At 35.4% G+C, this 23220-nt stretch overlaps 1 protein-coding gene across 5 annotated transcripts in view; it reads right to left on the reverse strand.

Moving 5' to 3' along the window:
* LOC128999345 (nuclear factor of activated T-cells 5-like) overlaps positions 1 to 23220 on the reverse strand; it is an 82770-nt gene that overhangs the window by 38522 nt on the left and 21028 nt on the right. For all 5 annotated transcript variants that reach the window (XM_054425796.1, XM_054425795.1, XM_054425798.1 and 2 more), the window contains exon 2: positions 1535 to 1636. In XM_054425796.1, the coding sequence (XP_054281771.1) occupies positions 1535 to 1636 (102 nt within the window). The remainder of the gene's footprint in view (positions 1 to 1534; positions 1637 to 23220) is intronic.

The raw sequence follows: 23220 nt of genomic DNA on the forward strand, positions 1-23220 counted from the left end.
TATCAACAAATAACAGTGCAATTAAAGCCAATTGGTCAAAGAGTCATTAGGATTCCCAGTAAATTAGACAAGTTATCATCAAATTACAAATCCATACCAGATAGGTTTCTCAAAAAGCTATATCGTATGAGTAAATCGCTAATACAGTAGATGTAATTCTATCATCAGAGGAATATAATTTTACACTATGGTCACCTAAAATCAACAATTTTATTTTAATATAATTTTAATACTATTAATATTTTTGAAATAAATAATTCCTGCCCTCTATCACATAGTAAAAGTTTGTTTGAGTTACACTCTTTTACAAATTATAAATAGATAGGCTACTTTATAGTTGAAATAATTGAACTTAAATAAGATTTTTTGTGATTTTCAAACTATGGCGAAAATGAAGTTTATCTTATTCCAAAAATTTTTCAACACCGTAAAATGTTGCCTGCATTTTATAGTAGTTATGGATAGTCAACCTTTGTGTAAATTTAGCCTTTCAACCACTTTGTATTGGATCTATGTTATTCAACCACTGCAAGGATTTTAGAAATGGTAAAAATCACGAAACCACCTCTTCTACCTGCTGAGAAGGAGCAGTTATTTACATTACAGATTGACCAAGACGATTTGAAGATAAATTTAAGTCGGCAGCATCTGTAGACTTTCAAAACATTGGGTTTTCCTATGAAGATGTATGAACCCATGAATAAATCTAGCAATTGTTTTCCACACGCGCCGACAGGTAATGTATTCAGAAGTCAACAGTGGCCAGTGTCAAATTATTAACTGCCTCAAGGCCCAGGAGTTAATTGCCACGGCTTCTTAATTGACAACTTCTGGATAAGAAAACTAGAAAATGTTTAAGTGATCAAATCGCCTTTTTTAATGCTTACATTGGGCATATTATAAGTTTGAGTTTAAAACAAGTAGGCAGTCAATGTTAAAGAATGTTATTTTTGGTGAAGAATATTAAAATTATGTATCGGAATTTAATCAACAAAAAAGTTTTTTTTTTATTACTGGTACCTAAGTAGGTTTGGAAATTTATCTTTAAACTTTAATTTTTTTATGATTTGAACTAATATTTCCCAGATTTAAACTTAAGTAAAGAAGTTTTATGGAATGTGTGTTGCTAGTCTAGTGGTTAGCGTTCCGGACTTCAGTGAGGGAGGGAATTCCCAGCACATCCACAAAACATTTACTCAATTTTTCACAGCTGAAGAGGACCTGGTCCTAGAACAGCCCCAGTTCGGAGGGTTTTGGCCCTCTGGACTGGAATATCTTGATATTTAAGTTTTATGGAATAGTAGTGTCCTTAGAATTAAAAGTGATCTATTTTACATTTAGTTAAACAACGTAGGTTAATTTTCTACTATAAAATTATCAATTTATAGTAAGCAGCTACATGACAAAGCAATTGCTACCCTGCACTATCTGTGTAGCTAAGTTGATATGGAGCCCTCCTAACAATTAGCTGTATACTGTATAATGCTCTGCAACTAGTAGTCGTGTATTACTGTATTACTTTGTGTGAACTCACCAGCTGTCCTGTGTAAAGCTCCCGGCCTCTTGTTGGCAACTTTGACCACTCTACGATGAATCTTGCCAGGCATGAGTGCAGAGCCTAGTCTGACCATTCCACCTGCAGCAACAAGAAATATCTCAGGAACAATAGATGACACAAGATGCATTTATTGTAATGTTACTTGAGCTGATCTTGTGGCTTTGGCCTCTGAGGTCCCGTATTCAAATACCACCAGTCACCAATGTTTTGACCATATGATAATGTTGACCTACATTAATTCTATTCTGAATTAATTAAATGTAACCCTTTTATAATTTTCAAAATTGAGGGTTGTGTTTTTCAATATTTTTTATGCCCATGGTGCACGTTTATTGTAAGAAAACTGCACGTCACTGAAATAATTATTCTTATATTAAAATTTTCCAGAACTTTTAAATGTACTAAAACTTTAAACATTGTAAGATTGTAATATGTAAAATATGTAACAATGACAATCGATTTTGATTATTCACACATCAAGCTCAATCGAATAAAAGAAAAGTGTGGTCTTGATAACAAAATAGTTCTCACTCATGTTTGAGTTGACACCAAGGACTATTGATTTTAAACCCCATATTCAAGGTGTACCTAGTTGTAGAATAAAAGAATAGAAGGAATAGTAGAATAGAATAGAAGCGTAGCTGAATTGAGATTTAACGTATTGATGTAAAGTACTAATTTCTGTCAAATATGACAACTTTTTAACAAGTCCAAATTAAACAGAACAACTCATTGAAAACTGTAACATATGTTATGGCACAATAACTATCATAGTGTAAAAATTAATAGATCAGAGTTAAACAGAATTTCTGATCATTCAAATAACTGTGTAAAAAATTTTCCTACATTCTACTTCATTACCCTTAAGTGAATGTTTAATCCTCATCTCATAATAGTATGTAGTACAAGTCCACCAAATGAGGCGCTTGTTTTACCAACTATTTGGTAGAGGGAGTAAAAATATGTAAACCGTCAAGTGTTTTATGATAATACAAACTGTAACATGCCATGACAGAGTCACCGAGGCGACATAAACTGTTATGACACGGTCAACATTGGTTGGCCTCGACAAAACAAATGCTTCGCAGAGTTTATCATTCACCTACAGTAACTGATGTGAAGTATGTTTTTAATTATCAACTTAATCTCTCAGAATTTTTGCTATTTACTATATTAACTCTGGATTTTGTAAAACTATTAAGATTTGTTTGACGCCGTCGATTAGTTAATGATGTCGACACACCAGTGTGTGTAATTGACTGCAAGAATAGTAATACATAAGTAGTAAATTCAGCTGTGGTGTTGGTTTTTGCAATATTTAGTTTAGTCTTTAGCCATAATCATTGACTAGAGTTGGTCCAGTTTCAAATCCAAAAACAGGTTGGAAACATAGCCCATAGCACAAAGATTTAGAATTTTTGCACCATAAGGCTCTGATTTACTAAATACAGCCTAGAAAATATTCTATGTGCATAGGCAAATCAACCAAAATAAGGTTGTCAAACAATATTTCAGGTATAAGAAAGGCCTGGACTTCAGAGGTTCTTTTAAAAAGATATGGTCAAGACAGCATTGGAGTTAGCCAGCTTGAAGTAAATCTTGATTGCCGCTCTGTTGTAGCCTCTTTTAGGATCTCAATAGTTCTATCCAAACCAATAAACCGGGCTGCCTTGTAAATGTATAGATACCATAACTGAATACTCGTAGTTATATTGCTCGTCTACGAATCATAATGTTGTCGGTTTGATTTTAGACAAGTCAGTAGCTTTATGATGGTTCAAAAATGTCCAGTACTAGAAACACCTTTACACATTTTTTAATTATATTACTAGAAACACCTAGGTTTTTCTAGTACTGGACATTTTTGAACCATCATAAAGCTACTGACTTGTCTAAAATCAAACCGACAACATTATGATTCGTAGACGAGCAATAAAACTACGAGTATCCAGTTATGGTATCTATATATTTACAAGGCAGCCCAGTTTATTGGTTTGGATAGAACTTTAGTATTTAATCTTTAGTCTTTAGTTGGACTAGACACCTAGGCCTATCTCAAGACTACACAATGTAGTATTCACTTTTGTGGGTGTGCTGTGTGTTACCTACTGTCTCATTGGACCGATTTAACCATCATGGCTATTTGAGTGGTCTAATTTAGGTAATGTTTACATTATTCATGTTGCAAAAAGGATAGTTCTCATAAAAAAGTAAATCTTAATATTCAATCTAGATTTTAAATTCAGATAAACATATAACCTATTTTGTTTATCTGTTTATTAAATTAAAATTGATGCTGACAAATTAAATTAAATTTAGCCGACTGATGGCTTGTGGCCCTGACGATCATATTGTGTGGGCGAGAGATCTGCTACATGGAACAAACAGTGGCATCAAGGTATAAATAACAATGACAGCTCAATCAATATCCCATGTCACCAGTCCACCACCAGAGTGCACTAGGAAAAGAACAACAAACACATATAAAACTGTTGGTTAACTGTCTTTAAATGATTGTTATAAAAGATATTTGTTCAAATTGCATACAGTAGGCATTTTGTAATTGATTTTGCATTTGACGTGTGGACAATTGCATTGAAATAACTCTTTAATCAGAATTATTTAGTCAAACTAGTGATAGTTTTGAACAAGTTCTGTCTCAAGAACTGTCAGAAACTTTAGGAATAAAGACTACAAGTTTCATCATAGGACTATTAAATAATAATCTCGAGAAGGCTTAACTTATCTTAGCTGTCTGATCATTTTGCTTCTGACTCTCAATAATTGTAATAAGTATATTATCTGAGAAATGTAGGTTGTATCTAGTATCAGCTAATGACAGTAGTATAGGCCTAGTAGCTTAGTAGATTTCTTGGTAGCTCAATCGTCTTAAAGGATTTCCAATGACCAAAAACTTCAGACATACCTTAGGGAATCATATTAAAGAAGATTATTTTTATTGACTGTAAGTGTTTTTTACATCCCAGTCCCACTGGCACATCCTATGATGCTAGGTTCTGGCAAGGAAAAGGTTTACAATATTGTAGTACATGCTAGGCCTAGTATTACCACATTTAATCAGGTATGCTCACGGTATCACATGGATAAAATAAATTCGTGATTGGCGGGATGTGAACCGGGAACCTTGGGGACTGAAGTTTTACACTCTACCGAAAGTCCAGCTCACTTCCCCCGCCTGTCATCGGCTGGTCAAAATATAAGTTACTAGGTTACAAAAGAATGAAGAGAAGATACACTTAAAACAAGGCCGGATGTGTTTCAGACTAAATGTAAACACAAATATAATATAGATAAAAGATAACCGGCCTATGGTAACAAACAATGCCTTAAGCATAACTCGGCTTACTGCTACAATACTGGTTACAGCCGATTGTACTTTGTATAGAGTTGTCGAGTTGTCACAGCCGGATGTTTTGTTGATCGCCGTCATCGCGGTAGTTAATACTTTAAATGGCGACCGTACAAAGTACCATTAAGCCAAGTATGAATGGAGAAGAGTGTAGGATGAGTGGCGCGATCTTGTAGTCTTGTTAGTGACTGAGGCTGACATTCCTTAGGCACAGCTGTTAATTAATAGCCCATGCAGCTAATGGTAACTAAGGGACCTACAGTTTATAGTGGAATCCGAACCAAATTGTTGACTTTGTATATATGAATTGGTCTTATTTTCAGGATAGTACTGCGGATAGTCGTAGTACTCACTAGAAGTGCGGACGTTAATCCACACCAGGGAGTATCGCATCCACAGTGAATGCCTATAAATATCCACAATTCGTGACCTCCTAGTTGCTGGATAATAGTTAGTCGTGTCCGAGGTACTGTGTGTCTAGTCTCTACTGCTACTACAAGTAACATATTGTACTTTGTGTAGAGTTGTCACAGCCGGATGTTTTGTTGGTCGTCATCATCGCGGTAGACGTGTCCGAGGTACTGTGTGTCTAGTCTCTACTGCTACTACAAGTAACATATTGTACTTTGTATTGAGTTGTCACAGCCGGATGTTTTGTTGGTCGTCATCATCGCGGTAGACGTGTCCGAGGTACTGTGTGTCTAGTCTCTACTGCTACTACAAGTAACATATTGTACTTTGTGTAGAGTTGTCACAGCCGGATGTTTTGTTGGTCGTCATCATCGCGGTAGACGTGTCCGAGGTACTGTGTGTCTAGTCTCTACTGCTACTACAAGTAACATATTGTACTTTGTGTAGAGTTGTCACAGCCGGATGTTTTGTTGGTCGCCGTCATCACGGTCATTAGTCTTGTCCTAGGTCCTGTGTATACGTTTTGCTTTGTCCTTTAGCTGCGTGTGATCATCCACGTGAGACACTTTCCTCCTTTCACATTCCGCTGTCTCGTGATCGACGAGGTTCTAGCCACGCAAAATCACTGCAAATTACTACAAACCATCCTCAAACGATCAGAATATACCTAGAAAATAATTTAAACACAACCAGCTTCATCAGTAATCTGAGGTATTTAGGGGGTATTCATTCTAATTACCGTCGACAGTGTCAATAGTTAAGGCTTCAGTACGTATTTATATTGAAGTCCGTCTCCTGAAATGAGTGCAGGCAAACAAACCCAATTTAATACATAATTTCTTAGTCTACATTCTTTGATTTAAAAGTTTTAAAGTATAACATTTTGGTTATTTCTGCCCTTTATTTCATAATATCACCGACCCTGTAATCCATGTTACCGTTTGTCAAAACTAGGCCATCGGCGATAGTACCGACCCACTCCACACACGCTTTGTATGCGAAACACAATCCATCTTGGGAGTAAAAACAATTCAACCCTCGCCAACATCAAGATTATACTGTCTTTTTTTTGTTTTAGAAGCCTATCTTCTAGCCTGTGAAATTTTGACCTACTGATCACAGTTTTGGGACGGTTACCGAACATATCAAACAACTAGCGATAAATCATAAAATAATAATTAAAATAGTTTCTGTCTAAACAATACACCACCCAAAGTGTTGGGTCGCGGCTGCCGAGAGTGTAAGTATTTTCGGCCCCAACGTCACTGGACGTCCAGCCAGTTCCGCCAGTCGTCACCCAAATGTTGGCACTCCGCCTCCCTCATCTGGCCAACGATCGGAACAGTAAACAATACGTTAAAAACATGTCAGTGCATTCACTCAACACGCCAACACGGGTATTTCACTGAGCATCGTCTATTGAACAATGAATTAAGATTTGCCATTAGAAGTCTCCCAACCCAGGAGGAAACGCACCGTTTGAAGTCTGTAAGGATGATTTGTTTAGTATCGTTTCGTGGTTGAACCCCTTCAGAAATTTCGCGTTCAGTAGAATGTACTTTCGTTATTTATTTGTAATCAAATCTAAAATGAACTATGTAAACAAGATCTCCTATTTACAAACACTAAATCCAACGCGCTTTAGCATTGAAGTCCAGTTTGAGCTTTGCTCATAGTATGAAGACTGAGCTATGCACCAGAAAATGACATCAAAGTGCAATCTATGAGCAGGTAATTCATGGTAGACACTCTTCGCTACTACTTAATCACGAGTCCCTATTTCAACCTTTGGTAAATATATCTACCCACCTCAGTTGTTTTAATCTTGGAAAGATTCTAAGGAAAACCTATTTAAGATATTGGTGTGGTATAACAACTTTTTGGCAAGTAAAACTCGACTACAACTAAATATTGACAAGTATGTTTGCCAACGCTGTCAAAGACTTGTACCACACCAGTAATAAGTACAGGCCTCTAAAGCAATCGTTAAATACCTTTCTAACTTAAAGTGTTGTCTGTTAAAACTCCTTAGTTATTTTAACCCTTATATTCTTTTGTTGATCTATTACATTCCACCAAAGGTCAGATGTTTTATAGAATGTAGGTTAAGTTCTTTCTTAGGAGGCCCCTTGCGGACCACCAAGTTCCTTCTGCTGGAAAAGATTCGTCCCAGCCATCAGCATGTCAACGACCTCTGCTACCTATCAGGCGTTACGTCCAATAATTAATTGATTTGATATCCGACAACATTAAATGTCCGATCTCTTCTAAAAGGGCTTTTCTGAAAGACGTTTGTTAAGTAAACCTTAAACAAGGTTAAAGATGCTAAAATGTATAAGGTGCCGTTATGTAATCAACGATTCGAATTGGTTCTGATGTTTGAAATTATTGAATAATTGCAAGATTTTTGTCAAAATGTTAATTAAAAACACTTTAATTGCAACACTTACATTATGACAAAAATCATAATTATTGAAGGTACAAAAACAACATTCTTTTCCACGCCAGCAATTCATATTATTTTGCAACAGATATTTTGCGTCAAGTACATTCTGTTTGAAAAGCAACTAAACTATTGTTTAGACCCAGTATTTCATATGGCAAGAAAATTTAGTAAAAATCGCATGACAGCAATGGGAAGAGTCAATAAGCTCAGATGATAACCTTAGTTATCAACTAATCTTTGACTCTTGTAAAGAAGTTTTACCGTGAAACAAATTTTAAAAAGGTTAACCTCAGCTACAACCAATTCGGGGCGAAAGCACAAACAAACAGATTGGTCATTTAGATAATTTACATCCGGATCACAGTTTGATGGATCTTCATTTAGTATCTGGGATGCCATTGTGTATTGTATAGCAGCGTCGTTGACAACCACACCAACATACAACCACAAAACCACACAACCACACCAACATACAACCACAAAACCACACAACCACACCAACATACAACCACAAAACCACACAACCACACCAACACACAACCACGAGGTCCTCATTCATTTCCCAATCATGGACCGGTTCGATTCCGGTCACGGGCCCACCTTCCAATTTGATAGTTTTGAATAAATTCACAGGTTGATGTATGCTATTAAAACCTGTCGACAAAAACAAGATCCTCTTGAGTTATAATGAAAACCACGTCGTTCACGAATCATGTTTAAGATTTACTTTGAATAAAATGTATCGTTCCTTATTCAAAATATCGCTAAATTTTCTTTCACCGTACCATTCATGCACCGTACATCTATTGAGAATCTTTCACTCTCATTATATTATCTCAAGTGACCTAACGAAATACATGTATACTGACCATTCTGAATCGTTCAAGAGAATAAAACAGCGAAGAGGGCCTTAAAATACGAGGGATTGTGTTTTCATCCCTATTATCAAGAAGGCTAAAAAGTAATTAGCTGTAATGACGACGTAATGGTGTTTACCCCAGGCACTTTCCAACTGCTGACTGGCAAAACATATACCTTTCATTTTGCACGCATTATAATAGTCACCAAGATCGCACGTACACCACGCTGAATTAAAAGTACATCTGTAACCAGAGTTGTCAGTTACTGTTAGTGATGTGTAGAAAACCAAGGTAATACGACTCATTCTCTTCATCTTTCTCCACAATTCTTGCCTACTTCGAGCCCCTCTCCGTATAACCTATTACCTACTAGGTATCAGACAAACTTTCTAAAAAATCCTGTATATTTGACAGGATCGTTTCACCGAGGATGGCTGGCCTGGAAACTAGGCATGAAACTAATTGACCACATATCAGTGAACAATGCTGGCTAGGGAGGCGAAAACGAACCGACCACTATAAACGTACACAATTTGTACTTGCAACCGCTAAAATGTGTTGTCATCAATTACGACGAAATGTGATTCAATTGGTTTTTAACCAACAATTATTGGTTGGTTAAAAGCTAATTGAATGAACGTACAGAGTTTTTCATTTTAAATCTAGGACTAAACTTGGATTGTAAAACATTTTTAACGAGATTCTATAGTCTTTTAAACTGTAAAATACACAAAGTACTAAAACATTTCGACTCATTAATTTCTTCTCAACTCAATCCAAGACTTGATACAGAGTAATAAACTATATTTTAACGACGCCAGTGCACGCAGTGTTCAAACTATACAAGCTCCGACCAAACTAGACACAAATGCTGCAATCATAAATTAGACCCAGTGGTTGCTACGTCTACGGCCAGCAAATTAATTACAGGAGGTAGGCCTAACAACCGAACTTAGTCGTAGCTTAGCAACTGACAGTAATAGAGGGGGGGGAGGGGGGGTTGTAAAACACTACATTGTACAACACAGCATTACACTGACACTACAGAACAAAATACTACGGTATGACTAAAAACGTACAGTACTGTGTATCCAGTGCGTTATACCACTCCTATAGTGCTCGCGCTAAACAGATGATTCTTCTTACAGTAACTCAAGTTTGAGGTTGAAACTGAGTTGGTAACTAGATTGTTTGGGCAAAAAAATGAGCCGTTTCTTGATCAAAATATTAAAAAATAACTTTTCTGCAAACACAAATAGAAGATACACCCCCATACTATAGTATATTTCATAACAAGAGTAGGAAGTGAGTCATTACATATTTTAGAACATGTTTAAAGTGCGAGATTTATCAAGCACTTTAAATATGGTCGATAATATGTATAGACCCACTTTCAATCCTGTTCTAACGTTACTTTTCGATACACTTTAAAATTTTTTTTTTTTATTAATTAAAACTTACATTGGATATTTCTTATTACAAATGAGGAACATTACAAAACTCATAGGTTTTTTTAGGTTAGTTGTAAATTTTAACAGTTGACAAAACATTGACAAATCTTTGTTTGTTTACATCGGCAAAACCCAAAAAAGGTAGTAAACACTACTTTCGCATAGTAAACATTATTTTTTGTAGTAAACAATGTAGGCCTAATGATGAATTTTCGCAGGTGATAAACATATTACGAAAACGGGTCATTTCACAGTAGTGTTGCGAAATAGTATATTTTCATCACTAGGGCCTAAATTGACTTTTTTACGAGAGGTCAAGTTACTATCGAGGCGAAGCCGAGGTCCGAAAATGAGTGAGGGTTAAAAAGTCACCTTTTGCCCGTGTGGTGAACTATATTTTTCGTCATATTGCATCATTAATTAACAAAAAACAAAGTTAGAGAACGAAATAATTTTATGTAAAGATAACCTCTCGAAACGACTTCCAGCTTGTTTTCAATTCTGCTAATGCAAATAGCAGCTGTTAGTGATTCAATTATTTCGTCTATTACGATTGTGTTGTTATACCATCGAATTGTCGAGCAATCGACAACAATATTATACATCGATGCAATAGGCTAGCTAAAACCTTACCTAATAAATCAATCGATAAATAATTTCAAACGATACGATTGTCACAATCGAAATTTACAACTGTTTGTTTACAACAGCTGATTTTTACTCCCTGATTTTTAGACTAAATACCCCCGCCGCAGCAAACCTGCCGACTAAGCGAATTTCCATTTGTCTGAATTGATTTTCAGTTAAATATATTTTAATAACATTAGGTTTAACGAGTACCTAGGTTTGCTGCTACAAGGAAACTAATAAAGTGTGTTTTTGAGTAAAATATTGATAGCGCAGTAGAAAATAAATTAATTTGCCAAGATTGATCAAAATGTATCCATAAACAAGCAAACTAGAACATTTGACAATATTCTCCATAAGAATAACATGGGAATTTTAAATTTACAATTTTTTAAATTTTCTCCGTTACTAATAATCGAACAAAAATACTTTTATATACTAAATTATTTGTTTTTTTTAAGCTCTTTAAAAAGGTCTAAAGGGAAATCGGGAAATTTTGTGTTTTGAGCTCGTTGTACAGTGAAATATTACTTCCCTATTTTATATAGCCACAATCAAAGCGATTTTTACAAGAAAGAATGAAGATATAGACTCAGTGATGTGTGGTTACTTAATTAAATCATGTTCCTTGATTGTTTACCCTTTTGTAAGAGCCAATAATCAATCAACTTATATTTCTTTATTTTTCGATTTATTATCTATATCAATTCAAGAGGTAGCCCTGTACCTGGTTAAACAAATATACCGATTACATTTAACGTGTTTTCTTTGAGTTACGCCCCATGGGATTCCAAAGTTTCACAATGTTTACATTTTTGAAGAATGTAGATAACAGAATGTTTAACGAAGTCAGCTTTAAATGCTGTCAATAAAGTTCTTTGATTTTGCGGTCCAAAAGGTATAAACGATTCGATTTGTGAAACTTTTAACTTTTGCTACGGGCCTGTTAATTGGAGATTGTGACATTCTTAATTTAAGGAAGTAAACGTATTAACATGACGTGTTTGGAGTGGGATTTGAAATATGTGACGTGTATCAAACTTTTTCTCTTCAAAATACTCTCCGATGTAAAACACAGGTACGGCAGCTAGGTTTATTAGAATTCAAAAGTTTTTTAATTGTCCTCCAATGTTTAGAAATTATTTTTCGATCAAGTTGTTTAATGAATAAATAATTGTTTTGCCAAATTATGTTTCGAAAACAGGAACTAAAAATAGATCAGGAAATAGATATTTTAGTTCAGAAAACAAAGTCAATCAAATAGGCCTACGTACTTTTTAAATAAAAACACTGGTCAGATGGTTTTTAACTTTGCTGTTTATTTACTTCAATAAATTTCTAATAAAAATCACCACAGGTACTAATCTATATAAATAAAATTAGAGGTTTGTCTGTACATTGCTCAGAATCATCAACTTTTAGATTATTTTTACGTTTTAAACATTCAAGAATCCGAAAAAAGTTTCATCTCAATTCCGTTATTATCTGAATCATCAATTATTATCTCAATTCCGTTGTTGTCTATCTTCCGTCTGTCACGGTCCAAAGGCTATTTTACGCGGCCTTCTCCTGAAAACGAGAGTACCTATCAAGATCCTCGAATCATTTTAATGTATTCACTGGATTGGCGAAAGTGTCTTTAGCTATTAAAATATGGCCTCGCTACTTTGTAAAAAAAACTTACGGACGTTTAAAACCCAATTTTGTGCGATTTTTGTCAAGTTTTCTCACAATGTTTATCACATAATCATCATATGAAATAGCGAACAGCTGTTCGGATCAAGATTATTTTTCTCTAGCTGTCACTGATATGTTTAAATTGAATATTGTTTACAAATACCGCAATCATTTCAGATCAAGTTTCAAAAGCAAATCCAAACCAAGTTGGATTAAAACCGTTTTTCCTTACATAACGGATTTAATTAATCGCAAGTGTAATAATGTGTAGGGTAACCGTAAATGAAAATAGAGCTTCTTTGTGTATAGAATTTCTATCGAGTTTTGGGTTTATAACCGGGGAAAAGACTTTGACTCAGTGTTCTATATGCCTGGGAAACTTACATTTTTTACATAAGCGTTACCAATAGCTTACATATAAGGTTTCAACTCGTTGACGGCACTTCAATGGTGGTTGTGTAAAGTGTTTAGAGACAACTGCAGTGGGTGATTGTATCAGAGGTTTACGGATTATGCTCAAATCGTATTTCTAATGTGTCTTCTCAACGCTATGTGCTGCTCGCTGGACCATACGTCCAACAGACCAATTATCCATCTCTTGGGTTCGTAGGCTTAAACAATTATTCATAAGTTGGTAGCGCATATAACTCAGTGTTCCGTACGGACAGGCCAAGAGCACCTTTGATAGTGAAATTTCCAACCTGAATGTTTAATGGCGAGGTTGAGGTATAGTATTTTAACTATATATCGTTTGGTTAGTTAGGTAAGGTTAACCTAACCTAACTAACCAAACGATATATGGAATTAAACAATCGAATAATCAATATTACTAATTTAGTTGTTTGTGCCAACAGATATGGAAGTGTACCCCTCATAGATCTATTACGCATTTTTTTTTACTTGAAACTGTCAGATACTGTATTTGTTTGTATATAATAGTTTGGCTAGTATATCTGAAAATATGCAAACCAATAGTTTTTCTTTATTTAGGAAGGTTTCAACTGACCACTAGAGGATCCCCGTGCGTAGAACGGGCACACAGCTAGTAATTAATATTTAATTAATACATCTTATCTTACTAATATTATAAATGTGAAAGTTTGTGTGTTTGTTTGTTTGTTTGAAGTTCAATCACGCATTAACTACTGGCACAGAAGATATACTGTTTTTAATTTATAAATAATTTGTCATATTGTGCGAATCTTGGTGATTTGAATTTGGTGATTTGCTTTTTTCTGCTGTTTAGGTGCAGTGGTAGAACATTGTTATGGATATGGTAGATGTTTTATACTATATTATACCGTAAATTAAAGAAACGACACGACGAGTGTCGTTGTCAATAATGTCGTCTGATTCTGACTGATGTCAGATGTTACACTGAATCGGTCACAGGGATAATAATTAGTTGTAACCTACCACTAGCTTACCTAACTAAGTTTGAGTGTTGCTATTTGCAGTGTGGGATGATTGCACTGGACAGTTTAGCTATCTATTTCAGAAAAATAAAGTTTAAAATAAATCAAATTCTAGGATCTGTTCTTAAGTTGTGGCCGTTTTGAGATGGATGCTTTCAGAGTTCAGTTTAGCCTAGCCTGAACAACTGGATTAGTAGCTTGACTTAGTGGTTCATCCATGTTTAGTTTATAAACACTAATCAATGCCTAATCTAGATTATAGGTGCCTTATTCTACTCTGTTTTAAAACTAATATACATAGGCATAAGATTTAATTTTTGTATTAAATACTGGGTGCATCATTAAGGTAACTCCGTTAGTTTGCTTTTTATAAATAAATAATTTCATAAATCACTGATACCCTATATCATCTAAGTGTGCTCAGTACATAATGACACTCTCTCAAAAAAGTACTAATCCTAACCCAAAAAAATATAGATAGGTAGCTTTAGGCCTACAGAGGATGAGTGTTTATATTTATATCACTTATATTTATATGTCTGTGGTTAGGTTTTGGTTATGTTTGCCTTAAGATGGCTATAAGCTTAGGACTAGATATCAAATAAACTTCCAATTAACTTATAGTGCAGCCTAGCCCTAATTTGTCAGTGTCAATGAAATAGTGCAATATCAAGGACAACCAAACTTGGATATACAACCATGTTTATACCTAAGGTTCCTTTTTGGTACTCACCAACAAGGATCAACCGTAATTATTTTCAGACAGAAAGTGTCCTGAGTTTCCAGAAAATTGTAACTTATTACATTTTAAAAATTGAGGGTAAATTAAACGTTTCGGTTCTGGTTTTGGAGCGAGTCCAAGTTCTTGCAGTGACTAATACTTCAAAGGAAGGAAGGTGGGAAGATTTTCATACTACTAATAGCCTTCTTTGAATTCAGCGTGAAAAATACTGGGTAATTTCTATAGTTTCGGCCATTTAGGGGAACCAAACAAATTTTTAAAAACCCTTCTATCTCATCATTTCAGTAAACTATGATATTATTATTTGAATAGAAGTTAAATGTCAAGAAAAAAAAAATACCGCAAATTATTATTTTTGGGATAGCATTACATTGACCAAGGAATAGTCTCAAAGTGTAAAGTTTCCGAACAAAGCTCGGTCCCCAGCTACTTGTCAAACAACGCATTAATGTACGTTATTTCATAAAATTTGTACCTGAGAAATGTAAAAATGGCAAATGCATTTCTCGTAAGTGTAAGCAAATCTTAAAATGATAGGATTTGTAATGATACGATCTTAAAACGAGCAATTCAGTATTCTTATTCAAAACACCAAACACCCGCCACTGGATCAAAATATGCCCGCACGGCGCAATCCGGCACGGTGGGAAGCCCCTCTCGTACAATTTAAATTACGTACATAAGCCAAAAATATGATTTAGAACATTTCACTTTTTGTATACAGAATCCACTGTTTTTAAACTAGCCTGACCAAAAAATAAAATAAAGTAGTAGCCGACGAAAAAAGTTCCGTGGAAATTTGCTATGTCACGTTTCATAAAACATTAAAAATAATCGACTTTATTTGAATATTTAAAATTAAAAGTACCGGGGGACCGAGCCGTGGCTCAGTATGTATATTTCGATTGTAAAAGCAATATAAAGGAAACTCGTGTTTTCTTTATAACTAATTTCGGCTTTTATTGTTTAAGTTTCAGTGGAATTTCAATTTACTATGATGTAACTTTAAATGGACAATGCAACACATTACTTTATTTTAATCTTACACATTTCTGTTATTGTAAATAAATCATAGAAATAAAAAAAAAAATAAAAGTAGTATTTTTTTAAATACGTTCTTAATGAATAAATTAATATGTGATCACAGGTTAATACAGTAGCAATCAACTACACATCATTAAAACAGCACAGTGTATGTAAGGGGTGTGATTTATTTCTTGGTACTAAATTAAGTCATTCTTCAAGTATAAGTAAAACTTCAGCATGGGCATACTCTCTAACGTACTATCATATGATGGATTAGCTGAAGGCAGATAAGTCCGATTCAAGCTTATATTGCTTACTATAAAGATTGTTGTAATACAATTAACTTTAACTAGTGGTCGTCCAGTGGTCGAAAACTCGACCAAAAATATGTAATGTACAGGTTTCAAATGATTTAGGCCTAAAACTTTTTTTCCCCGTGTGAGTAACTAAGAACTTCTGGATAATTTAAATATGATATTTATATGTTTCTTACTCAGGAACAATGCCGTTCCGGGACACTATATAAATGGACGTTAACGTGATTATAAATTTGCATTTTACATAGTCAAAATACAATAGGTATTGCGCAACCGTGATATGTGAAGTCATTAACCTTGGTTTACTAATAAAAACTACACCGTATGCTTACTCAAACAAAACAAAACTTGCTTACTGTACAGCAATAAATCACGTAAAGAACAAAACAAAATGAAAATGTAGACTAGAAGACTACTGATACCGTAGTCATCCTAGGCTACTACTACATGATGTTTCAGAACAGAAGTATGGGGATAAAAATATTAAATAACTCATAAAACACCATAAAATCATAGTACTGTACTTAAGTCTTTCTGGTAATAATAACAATGATAAAAATAAGATAAATATAAAAATGACACCTCTTATTATTTCTCTTTGTTCTATTCTTTCTTTGGTTTCTCTACATCCACAAGTTGTCATGGTTACTAATCACCCAACGACCCAACCACAAAATATTGTAGTGTTGTGACAGCAGACAGAAGCAGACGATTGTCAGTATGTCAGTGTCAGTGCAAGATTGTCAGTGTGTAGGTGCGAGCGTATAGGTTGACCTTGACGATACTGATCGATATTTCTCCGTTTTGCTTCCATCTTATTTTTGTTAAATGATCTGTAATATTTCAATAATTGGGAACCTACTGCACATAAAAATTACCGTAAATAGTTAAATATATCGTTCATATCGAAATATTAGACTGAAAAACACAGTTAATAAAACATTTTCTTGGGATTTGTGAGGTTATATAATATATAGGCATCATGATGATGCGCCTTCAGTTAAGCGAGGTTCTACTGTATTTGCAAGTTAAAGTTACAAATAGAAAACCCATTATGGTTTGTATTCAATGACCGATGTATTATACAAAATAAATTATAACTTATTTTGATATTAATCAGCAGCATTTATTACAGCTTGCAGCACTTATTGGCATATAAAAATATCCCAGTTACTATTAGTAAAAAAAAAAAAAAAAACACAAAATTGTGTGGCCATTCAATTTTTATAAACACAGTGTTAAACATTTGACTCTGCAGAATACGGGATGGTAAAGAGTGTTTGGTTTCAAGAAAATAAAATAAAAAATAGTTTAACCTGCTTTACTATTTATTTTGAAAAATAATAGATAGGAAACCATAAGGATAGGTATGGGATTGAACTGAAATAATTGAAGGAAAACTTAAATCGTAAAGTCCACAATCTGTACATTGTTAGAGAGCGAGAGAGAGAGAGAGAGAGAGAGAGAGAAGGAATCTGAAAAGTAAACAAATAATCGTTTCTGGCGTTCGTTATATTGTACCCCCCTCCCCCCCCGTATTTGCACTCGTGACCACTTTTTGTTGCTTCCTTATCATTCATCCGTCCCAAAATATAATTCCTGTAATAGTTTGTTTGTAACATTGAAATTATTATAAAAATATTTTATCTTTCGAGTGTAGTTTCATGGTTATTCTTATCAGATAGAATAATATCGTTGTCATATGTAATAGTTACTCCTTCGCGTTACGCAATTGCGTAAAAAACAGTTCCAGTATCTCGGACAAGATTCACGTATATTTCTCGAGATAAAGAAAATTCGTATAGTTCCCGGTCCGTGGAAACACTGTAAATACTAGGATAAAAAATATTGTATAAAGGAGAAATTGACTAAAATTTCAACTGAAGGTAAAAAAAATCAAAATAACTTAAAATATGAGATGATGAACGGGTAGGATCAAGATTCAACCAATTATAATTAATTAGTATTCGACGATCCTTATTAGAGGTGCATCATATTTATTTGGAGTATGAACATGTTTAAACATTAACACGTAGTTAATCACTATCCCAACACAAATAGTAACAAGGAGTAAACGAAGGTTACAGACCGCTGGGTTTTACCGCTACAAAGTAGGGTAGGGTGCCGTACTGGCTACACTACTCCACGATAGAACACACGATGAGACAGTCTCCGCATTGGTATTGCAGTTACGCTTATCGACACAGGCAGCAGCACCGGTTTGCTGTTTTCATACGTATAAAGTGCACGGGAAGCCATACCTGACTGGCTTATGGGAGAGCTGACTGGCTTTCGGGCGGGTGACTGCCACACCGAGTAAATTACCAGCGCACTGACTGCCAAACCGGGTGGGCACAAAAGTATATATATATGTCTATATATATATATACATATATAAAAATTTGAACGAATGGTGTTTTTGGCCTCTGGGGACATCAAAATGAAAAAGTAAATCGGTCCCGGGTCTAGGTCTTACCGTGCCACCTACGGTAATAGCTACTTCCCTATAGGGAAATTCGCTAAAAGGACTTTTACTCCCTGGAATAAAAATGCTACTGTAAGACCTATAGACCCGTAACACATGCATTAAAAACTGCTGTTTTTGGTGCAGTATGACGAAAAGATAAATTACATCATGATACAGTATAACAAGATGCATTATACCACTATTTATTGTCTAACGATATAATATGTCACGGCTAAATAAAATCATCTTGTATCAACAATTAATTTGAGTTTGAGTTTACAGTATTTTATTAAAATTTTCATATTTAACATTTAACACACACTACAAATTATTCATCACAACCTCTACAACTGTTATGATTCAATTATAATAAAAATCCAGCACTGTTTTGAAGATTCGTCATAATACGTGTAAATATATAGCGACTTGTATTTTATTGGTTTCCCACTCGTCACTCGTCGTCCAGGTCTGGCTAATCTTTTGTAAATAACCCTAATGTGGTCTAACAACTCAAAATTGCCTAATCAAACGTGACTTTGATAAATAATTGCAATGACGTAGTTGTATAATGGCTTTTGGATTTCACACGACGTTTTATCTTGTGTTTTGTGTAGTGCACCAACTGAATTGAGGAAAATCATGTTTAGTAGGACTAATTTCGTTTCTACTTCGAAAAATTATTTAACATTATTCTTATTGATAAACTCTTAAGCATTTTTACTACATTCCACTTGTTGATTACTAATTCAATTACATAATGCGTGTTGGACGGCAGCCAAGGCTATGTAAAGTATTTGTAAACAATGGTGAACTCACACAGAACATCGTTAAATGACAATAATAAACTTTCAAAGATTTTTTTACAACTTATGCCACCTTAATCTGTAGCGGAATATCACGTGTTGATTGTAGCGTGATCAATGTTCCATAACTGTTCTTGTGATAATCCCAAAGTAGCTGCAAGGGATGAAATCATAGCCTTGCTTACCCCACATTCCACTTGGCTAGGTTTAGGCCTACTATGAGACTAAGTTTAGAATCGTTCTATTTATAACAACATGCAGTGTTGACCTAGGTTATGGACAAACAAACACAACTCAGTTCAAATAACGGTTCATTGACAAATACCTTTCCTGAAACAATTTCAATGTAAAACCTCCAAAATACAATTGTTGGCGGTATAAAACCCGAAATGATCTTTAAACCCCTTTAAAATGCGCACTACTAATTAATTTATCCCTACAATCTCCCTAGAAACTTAAGGAACTTAGTAAATGTCAAGTTATTTCCTTGCCCCAGCAGGCGCTCATGCAAAATGGAATAAATAATACAACATAACATTTCCAATTAAATACAAAGGTTAAAATACCTGATTTTCGCCTAATGGTCAAAGTTGCCCTCCCACTGGATTATGCGCCTCCATATCCTGCCCGTGCACTCGACGCAAAAAAGACAATTTTAAATAACGGTCGATAAGTGTGTTATGTGTTTTTGTGTTGTGAACTTTCTACGCACCTCTTCAGGCAAGATAAGTTATTTGCTCATACTGATCAGACGATGGCGTTGGTACCGAAATGCGCATTGTCCAGTACACAAGGTGACAATAAGGGATTTTAACCTTTTTGTCAATTAGTTGGTTTTGAAACCCCACTAAGTAAAATTTACCCTCGACAGGAACGGGAGAAACATATATTCGCAGCACACTCAGACGTAGCCGGATTCCACACATAAACACATCTCATAGTCTACTAAGCAGGGGATGCTATATTACACTGTACACCACTACCTTGACAGTTATCCCTGTTGGATATCACTTTCTACAGTACTGCATGTGTTGCACGTGAGAGGGTGAGGGTCTACAGTGCGTCACGTACTCTCTAGCCCAGAGGGCTGTTTTTGTAAACATGCTAACTGTCTCTACTGATACATTGTATATTACACTGTACACCACTACCTTGACAGTTATCCCTGTTGGATATCACTTTCTACAGTACTGCATGTGTTGCACGTGAGAGGGTGAGGGTATACAGTGCGTCACGTACTCTCTAGCCCACAGGGCTGTTTTTGTAAACATGCTAACTGTCTCTACTGATACATTGTATATTACACTGTACACCACTACCTTGACAGTTATCCCCGTTGGATATCACTTTCTACAGTACTGCATGTGTTGCACGTGAGAGGGTGAGGGTATACAGTGCGTCACGTACTCTCTAGCCCACAGGGCTGTTTTTGTAAACATGCTAACTGTCTCTACTGATACATTGTATATTACACTGTACACCACTACCTTGACAGTTATCCCCGTTGGATATCACTTTCTACAGTACTGCATGTGTTGCACGTGAGAGGGTGAGGGTATACAGTGCGTCACGTACTCTCTAGCCCACAGGGCTGTTTTTGTAAACATGCTAACTGTCTCTACTGATACATTGTATATTACACTGTACACCACTACCTTGACAGTTATCCCTGTTGGATATCACTTTCTACAGTACTGCATGTGTTGCACGTGAGAGGGTGAGGGTCTACAGTGCGTCACGTACTCTCTAGCCCACAGGGCTGTTTTTGTAAACATGCTAACTGTCTCTACTGATACATTGTATATTACACTGTACACCACTACCTTGACAGTTATCCCCGTTGGATATCACTTTCTACGTACTGCATGTGTTGCACGTGAGAGGGTGAGGGTCTACAGTGCGTCACGTACTCTCTAGCCCAGAGGGCTGTTTTTGTAAACATGCTAACTGTCTCTACTGATACATTGTATATTACACTGTACACCACTACCTTGACAGTTATCCCCGTTGGATATCACTTTCTACAGTACTGCATGTGTTGCACGTGAGAGGGTGAGGGTATACAGTGCGTCACGTACTCTCTAGCCCACAGGGCTGTTTTTGTAAACATGCTAACTGTCTCTACTGATACATTGTATATTACACTGTACACCACTACCTTGACAGTTATCCCCGTTGGATATCACTTTCTACAGTACTGCATGTGTTGCACGTGAGAGGGTGAGGGTATACAGTGCGTCACGTACTCTCTAGCCCACAGGGCTGTTTTTGTAAACATGCTAACTGTCTCTACTGATACATTGTATATTACACTGTACACCACTACCTTGACAGTAATCCCCGTTGGATATCACTTTCTACAGTACTGCATGTGTTGCACGTGAGAGGGTGAGGGTATACAGTGCGTCACGTACTCTCTAACCCAGAGGGCTGTTTTTGTAAACATGCTAAACTGTTTCTACTGATACGTTGGTCTCCGAAGCGCCACAAACGGTATAAACAAGCTTGGAATCGTGTTCAGAACCATGGAATCCTGAAATGTTGACGAAGCAACCTACGTTTAGCCTTCAAATGGTGTTAATCAGTTGAAATTCAGTGTTTTGATCTTCGAATGGTAAAAACTGTAAATCTCCAGGAAGTCTTTTAATGTGTACTTAACTTAAATGAGTCGAACTTCTGCTTTCAGGGCTTTGATTTGTTAAAATACTATATACTAAGAAGCTTTCATGTGGTATAAATGAGTTTAAATTAAATGACAAAATCTTCGAATCGTGAAAACAGTTAACTCTTTAAGATGTTCAAACACGTTTTAAGAAAGATTAAAGTGTCAAGACATTCCCTAAAATGCTTTATGGAATGGAGAAACTATACTAAACCCATTTATACAGGTTTGTTTCATGTTCTTAAAAAATTGCAATTTCCCAAAACAGAATTTACTTGATTTCATATTTTTGACTAATGGCATTTTAAAATCTGTCACATGAGTCCAAACTTGACCCACGAACAATCGTATAGCTAGTTTTTTTGTAAGATGGGTACATATTCTGGCGATATCAATACGAAAAAATTGTATAATTTGAAAATGTCATGCAATAATACCATCCTAAATCCAACATGAGTGACAGCCACGTCCCTACTCATTAATGCCACTTGGGTGAAATTTTGGACAATTCGAAACAGATATTAAAAATATTACATGTCCACATTTCTGTGTGGATTAACAACAGTATAAAACTTGAAAGTTTTTTAAAGTCACTAATCGCGTTATTAACTCTGGCCCCACATACCAAGGCCTGATTAGTACCAAGTGACAGCGGACTAGATCTCACCTAGGAATTTAAATACTAGCTCGGCCGCTATCCCAAAACCTGACTAGTTCTACTCCATGTATCAAACAGATTTCATCACAGGAGCTAGACCGGTCCAAAATGACCTTGCCGGCCCCGTTGGTCGACGACACACGTGAACACGTGAAGCTCTTGCTAGTGGGAGAAAACTATCATTGAATAAAATACTAGATAACAAGAAACTATGAAAACCCCTACTTCAAAAAGATAAAACATCCATCCAAGAAAGAATAATGTCTATTTGAGTTAGAAAACTATTACTGACTACCTGAAAAGGAATCACTGCCTTGTAAGTACAGAAAACTATCATTGGATGAATTACAGACAGAAAGATTCATTTTTCTCTATGTGGAACATAACTTGACTTGCAATAGTAATAGTAACTTATCCTGGAACTGTGTTATTGTACAAGAAAATTCATTGTCTCTATTTCTTGAATAGCATCGAACGTGTACGCTAACACAGGAATAGAATGAAAGACGTTAAGATTGAACTGTACAAATATATATCAAGAGAAATGATCATCACTCGTATTTTTTATACAATATCAGTTACAACTTGACGTACGATTATACGAGTCGGTTGTTACAGGATGTTTTGGAACTTGCGGATTTTCTTAACGACCATTTAAGATGTAGATTGACCTTGAAATCGACTAATGTATTGATAGCTTACGTCACGCCCAGTCAGGACTGATACTTTT

The sequence above is a fragment of the Macrosteles quadrilineatus genome, unplaced genomic scaffold (assembly GCF_028750875.1).
Source record: "Macrosteles quadrilineatus isolate MER2022 unplaced genomic scaffold, UCM_ALF_1.0 Scaffold_8__2_contigs__length_117827958, whole genome shotgun sequence".
NCBI classification, from domain to species: domain Eukaryota; kingdom Metazoa; phylum Arthropoda; class Insecta; order Hemiptera; family Cicadellidae; genus Macrosteles; species Macrosteles quadrilineatus.